The sequence below is a fragment of the Pelophylax lessonae genome (assembly GCF_965119305.1).
Source record: "Pelophylax lessonae genome assembly, chromosome: 2".
In the NCBI taxonomy this organism is placed as follows: Eukaryota; Metazoa; Chordata; class Amphibia; order Anura; family Ranidae; genus Pelophylax; species Pelophylax lessonae.
The window spans coordinates 727,035,390-727,044,485 of record NC_138769.1 but is presented as its reverse complement, the minus strand read 5'-3'; the positions used below and the strand labels follow the sequence as shown (position 1 = coordinate 727,044,485).

The 9,096-nt window shown below is 39.7% G+C and overlaps 1 protein-coding gene across 1 annotated transcript; it reads left to right on the top strand.

Annotated features, from left to right (window-relative positions):
- Positions 1-1,189: 1,189 nt before the first annotated feature.
- On the top strand, positions 1,190-2,119 carry LOC309548300 (olfactory receptor 51E2-like; the record flags this gene model as incomplete). Its single annotated transcript, XM_082248239.1, has 1 exon — positions 1,190-2,119. The coding sequence occupies one exon, from the start codon at positions 1,190-1,192 to the stop codon at positions 2,117-2,119; it is 930 nt and encodes a 309-aa protein (XP_082104365.1).
- Positions 2,120-9,096: the final 6,977 nt, after the last annotated feature.

Genomic DNA, 9,096 nt, shown 5'->3' with positions numbered 1-9,096 from the left:
GACTCTGGTAGTTCCGCCACTGGCAACAATTACTAAACAGTGATTGAAGGAGAAAAAGGCAAATGTCCTTGCATGGCCTAGTTAGAGCCCAGGCTTAAACCTCATTGAAAATCTGTGGCATGACTTTAAGACAGCAGTCCACAAACGGTCACCATCAAATTTAACGGAACATGAGCAGTTCCGCAAAGAGCGGGCAAATATTGCAAAGTCTAGATGTGCAAAGTTAGTAGAGACATATCCCAACAGAATAAAGGCTGTTATTAAAGCAAAAGGTGGTTCAACAAAATACTGACACAAAGGGGTGGTCCTTTTTCCAACTCTGTTATTCTGTTTTTTATTTTATTTATTTTTTTTCTGACATGTTGGTGTTATATCTTTCACTTGTATGTTATAAGTTGCAAATAATACAGTAAATACAGCTAGATAAAACAAAATGTGCCTGTCTTCATTTCAAACTACAAAGAAACAACATGTGATTATTTTAAAAGGAGGTTATTCTTTTCTATACCCATTGTAGGAGCCAAGGTGGTTGGATGGTCAATCCAAGAGAACACTGAGATCCCTCCACACACACTGGCACTGTTCAAGCATTGCAGATTTCCTTTCCTATTAAAACCACGTAGAATAAGGGAAGTCATATCTCACTCTTTCATACAATATATGCAGTGGATGGACTTCAGGGAGCAGTATATTCTGTAACTAACAAGCAGTGTTTTTGGACATGAAATAGTGTGTGGACCAAACATTCATAGTTTGGGATTTGGTGATATGGAAGTCCTTTTATACAAATTCATACAATGATTGCATTTAAAAATAAATATATATTTTTAAGGAAACACAAACAGAACGGTGTTCATTTTTTTTCGCTGAGTTCAGATTTACATAGGTATGGCTAATTATATTTCTGACACTAATTAGGATACCAACTGTGACAGCTAATGGTCCCACTGGAAGGCTTTGTTGCAGTTGCTACAAAAGTGCCAAATTATTTCAAAGCAAAGCTTTCTGAAGGCTATAAAAAGCCTCACTGGATGATTCTATAATATATAGAATTCAAGAGGAAAGCAATGTAGCAGGAACTACTTATAACGTATCCATAGAGTACAATGTTTTTTCCCATTTATTTATTATTATCCAGATTGAAATGTTCTGATTAGCCTACTGTGTGTGCAAGAAATAAAGCCTATCCATGGAGAACGTATCAACAACCTACACCAATTTTGTCCTATTGGGGCTTGTTGAGATGGAATCATTTAGATACTTTTACACTGTACTTGCTTTTACAGTATATTCAACTTCTTTCTCTGTGAGTGCAATGATTGTCTATGTAACCTGGACAGAGGAAAGTTTGCATGAACCGATGTATATCTTTATATGTGGCTTGGTCCTAAACGTGATGTTTGGGAGTTCGGCTTACCTCCCTAAGCTGCTGATTGACTTATTGTCTAAAAATTCAACTATTTCTCTCTCCGGGTGTCTATTTCAGGCCTTCTGCATCCAGACGCACGCAGCTGCTGAAATGTTTATTTTTACAGCAATAGCTTATGATCGATATTTGGCGGTAGGTTACCCTCTAAGGTACTCTTCTCTGATGACAAACTTGACAAGTCAAAAGCTACTACTTGCCATTTGGGTCCTTGTTCTTATTGGAATATGTGCGGTTGTATTGTTAACAGCAAGGCTGACTTTTTGTGCGGTAAATATCAACAATGTCTACTGTGAGACCTTGTCCCTTCTAAGACTTTCTTGTGACGATATCACAGTTAATAATATTTATGGAGTAACATGGACCTTGTTCATCACTATTAGCTCAATGCTTGTAATCATTTATTGTTACGTAAGAACGATTGTCATCTGTCTCAGACTTCCTGGGGAAGCTTCGCAGAAAGCCACCCAAACTTTGGTGACTCATGTAACTGCCTATTTAATTTTTATGGTTGGAGCTATGTTTGTTGCCTTTAGGTATAGATTAAGCAGTGTTTCTCTCTCAACTGTTGCCCATGTTGTTATCTCAATGAGTGGCATGAGTACGTCTATTATTGTTAACCCTCTGATCTACGGCATAAGGACCAAGGCTCTCAGAATAAGAATTGTAGGCAAATTTTTCAGACGATCTTAGGGAATTCAAAATAACACACTTAGTTTTACCACCTTTGTAATATTTTTGACATTGCTTTATTCTGTTTCATGTAGTCATTCGGTATGTAGCACAATCCAAGCAATGTATTCAGTGTTAATTGGTTGATTGTTTTATGCAGATGTGCAAACTGGCACTATATTTACTCACAAACAATTTCTGCAGAGTAAAAAGGTTTGGGTGGTAAGCTTGCTGGTGAATTGTTGATTATCATATGGTCCCTATACTTCTCCAGATAAAGGATAACTATACTTATAAACAAGCTAAGGCTTCAGCCCATCCTTCTCTAATTCTAAGTCTAACTATACTCCCTTGTACTTTCTTCATCTCAAAAGGAAGCCCATTCAAAAAGTGTGGCCTACAACCAACAGCTTACCTGTGTGCAGCATTGCCATGTATAACTTTTCTCTGTAGGCCTTAATGGAAAATCTATCTACTTGCAAGTCTGCTTGTTGATGAGTTGTCTGTTAGGGTTTGTGAAGGGCAGGCATACTCAATAACATATGGCCCCACTAGCTCAGAAGTGGAAAACAACATTGGCCACTCTGTCAAAGGCTGTCTCTCCTGTAGGGTTCCAGAGATAAATACAAGAATTTATATGTAGCATCGAGGATGAGGGAGGGGTTGTGAGGCTTAAGTTGCTTAAAGGGTAGCTATCCTTTAAAATAAGGTATACCGTATGTTTAAAAAAAATATATATATATATATGGTATTTTTAAATAATAAAACAAATGTTTATTATTGTTATTTAACTTTATTACGATTATGGGCTCTTTCACACGGGCGATCAGTCCGGTCCTTTTTTTTTTCACAGAGCGGATGACACTTGTGTCATCCGGTCCGTATGTCCGCATATCATCCCAACCGTTTGCAGATGATATACGTACATAATGTAAGTCTATGGGCATTGCGGATGTCAGCGGACAGGGGAGGACTGGGCCAGGAGGCAGGGGGGCAATTGCCCCCTGGGCCACTCTGATGCCCCTTCAAAAGGCTGCACCTCTTCTGCTACAGACATGCCTAAAGGATTCCTGGTGAAGAGAAATAAAAAGTTCCTGCCGCTGACTTACTGAGTGTGGGTTGAAGACAAAGACAGAGCGCAGGCCCCCCCCCCCCCCCCAGCATGGATGGTGTAAACTGTGTCTAAGCAGAGGCTGGTTTAATGCCCCATTGAAGACTCTCCTCCCCCCCCCCGGGCAGCCCCAACCAAGCTGTCCCAGCTTCCTCCAACTGCCCCCTGCTGACCAGGTCAGGAACCGTGATTCAGCCGGTTTGTAGGGAGTACCGTGAGCAGAGCTTCAGCCTGGAATGGGGGTCAGGAGGACAGGAAGAGGGAGAGTGGGAGCGGGGCCGAGTCGCTGCACCATGAGCCTCTGGTTTGTACTTGCCCCCTGGGCTGAAAGTTGCCAGTCTACCCCTGTCAGCAGATTACACCGCTGACATCCGATTTTGCTTCCTTTCCGTTTTTTTGAACGGAGGAAAAATAGGGTTCTGTTCCATTCCAAAAAACGGAACAGAACTGAAAGGAAGAAAATCGGATGTCAGCGGATGGTCATCCACTGACATCCGCAATGCCATTGACATACATTATGTCTGTAAATCATACGCAAAAAAATAGGATCATTTGCGGACATACGGAGCACCCGTGTGAAAGGGCCCTATAAGTGTAAGTTCTGTGTAAAGTAAACAGCTAGAGACGGAGATTCCATACTGTTTACTTGCAAAGTTTGAATGGCCCAGAGTAACCCCTACTAAAGCTGGCCATAGATAGATCAGTTTTTCCTTCCATGTATGGTCATCATAATTTACATAGGTACATACATAGTTATTCAGGTTGAAAAAAAAGACACAAGTCCATCTAATTCAACCAATAAATAAAAAAAAAAAAAACACAACCATACAAACCCATGTACACAATCCTATACCCACAGTTGATCCAGAGGAAGGTGAAAAACCCCAGCAAAGCATGATCCAATTTGCTCCAGCAGGGGAAACAATTCCTTCCTGATCCCCCGAGAGGAAATCCGATATTCCCTGGATCAATTTTACCTATAAATGTTAGTACCCAGTTATATTATGCACCTTTAGGAAACAATCCAGGCCTTTTTTAAAGCAATCTATTGGGCTGGCCAGAGCCACCTCTGGAGGGAGTCTATTCCACATTTTCACAGCTCTTACCGTGAAGAAACCTTTCCATGTTTGGAGATGAAATATTTTCTCGTCTAGACGTAAAGAGTTCTCCCTTGTCCTCTGTGATGACCTTACAGTGAATAACGCAACACCAGGTTCACTATATGGACCCCTTATGTATTTATACACATTGATCATATTCCCCCTTAGTCTCTTCCTCAAAAGAGAATAAATTCAGTTCCTCTAATCTTTTCTCATAGCTGAGCTCCTCCATGCCTCTTATCAGTTTGGTTGCCCTTCTCTGCGCTTTCTCCAGTTCCCCCGATATCATTTTTGAAAACTGGCGCCCAAAACTGAACTGCATATTCCAGATGGGGTTTTACTATTGTTTGTACAGGGGGAAAATTATATCTCTCTCTCTGGAGACATTTCCTCTCTTAACACAAGAAAGGACTTTGCTTGCTTTGGAAACCACAGCTTGGCATTCTTTTTTTTTTTTTTTTTTTTTTTTAATAAACATTTTATTGAACAATTTTATAAACATACAGGTGGGGTTACAAAGAGTGTATAAAGACCCAAGATCAAGTGTCAACAAACATCATTAGTTAGGACAATAACAAGTCCCGAATGATATGTAACTCATGACTAGTAAAAGTGATGTTCAATTGGGGGGAACACAGAAGCGAACAGCAAAAAAAAAAGCCCCAGGGATAGGGTGTCTTGTGCATGGTAAGCAGCGCTCAAGTACCAATAACAGATAATGTCAGAACTGAAAGTATTAGTACTCCCCATAGAAAAATGATACCTCAAAACCCCTCGGCCGGATCACGGTCGAAAGGTGGACCCTGCAAATGAAATTAGGGGGGTCCCCAGGCACACGATCGGGGGGTCAGGCACCCCCAGAGGGAGCACACTGTGCCCAAGACCCCCGAGCATGCCCCTGAGGAGGTTGAAAGAGGACCAACCTAGGGACACAATGATCATGGAGGGGGGGGTTATGCCGATAAGTAAGCCGGGGAGGGCTGGTACAAAGATAAGGGCAGATGGTTAACTGGCGGTTCCTATTAGCATGGTACTACAATATCCACAGCTTGACATTCTTAAGCTTGTGATCTACCAAAACACCCAGATCCTTCTCCACCATGGATCCCCCCAGTTGTATTCCACCTAGTATGTATGATGCATGCATATTCCTAGTCCCATAAGCTAAACTGGAGTTGGGAGTGGACAAAATGTGCATGCACGCAGGTTGAGCAGCCCAGAGAGGCCACCAGAGGGTGCATTATTGTGAAATTCTGCCCATCCTGCCATTTAGAGAAATGAGGGGCCAGAACTTTTTCTGGAGAGGATCCCCTGCAGTGAGGGTTAGAGGGATATTCCAAAATACTTACATTATTCAACAAACTACCTCCCTATATAAAGGGAGCACAATAAGGGGTAAGCATGGGGATTTTAATGGTACCATACTGAGACTAGTGATGAGCCGAACACCACCCGGTTCGGCGAACAGAGGAAAAATTTGTTCAAACAAACAAACGCCTTTGAAATCTATGGGACTCAAACGTCAAAAATCAAACGTCCTAATTTTGAAGGCTTAAATGCATGTTATTGCCCAAAAAAATGTATGGGGGTCCGGGTACTGACCTGGGGAACATGTAGCAATGCAAAAAAAACATTTGCGATCGTTTTTAAAGGAGCAGCGATTTACTGATTTTAATGAGGCTTAAAGTGAAACTATAAAAATGAAACATTTCTTCAAATATCGTGCCTGGGGGTCCCCTGAATAAAGTGTAAAGTAGTGCATCTGTACGATGTATGTAGCCTGCTGAAGCTATACTGACATTTCTAAAGGACAAAATGTCATTTACAAATATACATACAAATTTCAAATGGCATGTACTTGTCATACAGGTGCAGAAATATTGGACTTTTGGTGTTGGTGGTGCCTGAGCACCGTAACCCCTCACAGTTACTCTTGCTGGGCGCAGGAATGGGACCTGCTGGTAGGAATTCCATACAAATTTGAAATAGCATGTACTTGTCATACAGGTGCCAAAAATTGGGCCTTTGGTGTTGCTGGTGCCTGAACACTGTAACTAACCCCTCACAGTTACTCTTGCTGAGCGCAGGAACAGGACCTGCTGGTAAGAATTCCATACAAATTTGAAATCGCATGTACTTGTCAGTTGTCATAGAGGTGCAGAAAAATTGAGCCTTGGGTGTTGGTGGTGCCTTAACACCGCAACCCCTTGCAGTTACTCTTGCTGGGCGCAAGAAAGGGGTCCTGCTGGTAAAAATTTCATACCAATTTGAAATTGACAAAGATCAAGTGTTGTATGTTTTCTTATCAGTGATCTAGTGGGGGCGCTGTGCTGTCATCTGACCTGGCCAAGGTTGGGTGGCAGCTATGCAAACCGGCTGGAATTATGGGAACCTGGAAGGTTAGTATCGGCAGGAACTGAAACTGAAATTGGGCCTTTGGTGTTAGTGGTTCCTGAACACCGTAACTCCTCACAGTTAGTCTTGCTGGGCGCAGGAATGGGACCTGCTGGTAAGAATTCAATACAGATTTGAAATCGCATGTACTTGTCATACAGGTGGCAAAAATTGGGCCTTTGCTGTTGGTGGTGCCTGAACACCGTAACCAACCCCTCACAGTTGAAAAATGTGAATATCAGAGCTGCTTTGTAAACTTTACACTGTATCATATCCAATATAAACATTTATATCCAATAGTGCATAAAGTGCTATGTGCAACACAAAAGTGACCATGTGCAGCAAAAATACATATAAGTAAAAAATTAATATAGTAAAAAATGTCCACAAAATAAAATTCATAAGGTGCTGCTTTGGTGTTCCAATAAGTGCTGTAGTGCTCCAATAGATAATGCTCAAATCGTGCTCACTTGCTGTGTATTCCGGGCTCCCTTAATGTGTCCCTACTCACCAGAACAACTTTAGGTAAGGGCTTAATCCTGGGACTGACACTCCAGTACTGATTTGAGCTGGAATCAACAGATAGCTGTTACGAATTGCTATGCCTCTAAGATTGGAATTGTCACTTATAGAAAGGGATTATCAAACAGAATCTAAATTATTAATTGAGAGGTTTGTGGATAAGGGATATAAGTCAACACAGCTTCATAAAATACAACAAAATGTAAATAAAATCAATAGAAAAGATTTATTGAAATCCAAACCGAAAAAAGAAAGAGAATTTGGTTTGGCCTTCTGTACAGAGTTTAACCAACAACATCGCCAATTAGAAAACATAATTAAAACTCATTGGCCCATTCTATTGAGAGACCCCATATGCAAAAAGGTACTTCCAAATAAGCCCAAATTTATTTATAGACGCCCACCCATTTTAAAAGACAAAATACTTAAAAGCATTCCAGACCCCCCTAAAAAAAACGTTACCTTTTTGAACCAGACAGGTTTCTTCAGATGTGGTAAATGTATCACATGTAGAATCTGTAAAATTAACAATAAACCATAGAAAATGACACATTTCAAATCTAATTCTACATTACAGGAATATGAAATAAACAAATTTATTACCTGTAGTAGCACCCATCTCACATACCTATTGGAATGTGAATGTGGGTTGCAACATCTAGGCAGGGAACTACCTGTCAGACTAAGGGAACACATTAATAACATAAAAAAGGGTTTTCGCAAACACAGCCTCTCAAACCACTTTAGATTATACCATGGGATCTTAGTAAATTAAAATTGTGTGGTATTGACAAAATAGAAAAACACTGGGGAGGCACTAACATGAAGAAAGCCATCTCCCAAAATTAGACTAGGTGGATCCATGAGCTCCGCAGTATGACACCTGTAGGTTTAAATGTAGAAATAGATGTAATAAATTGTTTTATTAATGATTTTTTATATTTTAATAAGTTCCAATATTCAGGTTGAGCAATATATGTCTATGTACACTTTTAATACATATTTATATATTTATATAATATGTATTATTTATTTGTTATTTATTTTTAAAATTAAAATTTTTATATTTTTGGGTGACACGGTTCATATATATTTGAAGTCTCCGTTTGGGGACACCGAAGTCTTAAAAAAATATGTTTAGAATCAATATGTTTTGAATTTGTAAAGGACATTTGTACATCTTGTTTATTATTGTATTATATTTTGTATGTATGGCACACTGCACTCATTGTACACACAGCACTAATAATGTTTTCATTACATGTTTGCATTCTTTTGAGTCCTGATTAGAATGGGTCTGCCTATGTTACGCCCCGTGTTACCATAAAAGTACAATTGTAATAATAATGTGATACCTACATAATCATGTGTATAAAAGTCTTCAATTGCGTCAAATAAAGCAGAATATTTATTTTGGAAAGATGTATCTTTTTGTGTCTGTTTCCTACTGCAGAAGTTATTGATTTGGAACCACTAATCACTATGAGGATAGGAGTTGCCTATCTATAAAATGTCCAGAAAAAATTGTATATGTATACCCTCATAAGGTATTATAAAGCATCAGTTTAGGGAAAATATATGTATATAAGGGGGAAGTTTGGGACTTTGAGTGAGACCACACAATGGGATATGTCGTGTGTCTCCATCCCGGTTCAATAGGCATAAAGAAGGGGTTTGGGACTTTAAATTAAAGACACGACCAGGCTTGAGGGAAAATCAAAATAACACATTTATTGGTCCGTACATACAGATAAAAGCCTAACATAATGAAATATTGCATCAATGGAGTAGAAGAACAAATAAATAATCCCATTTCCAGTATTCATAAAAACCAATGGCAGATTTCCACAATTCCGTAAAAACAGTCTAAT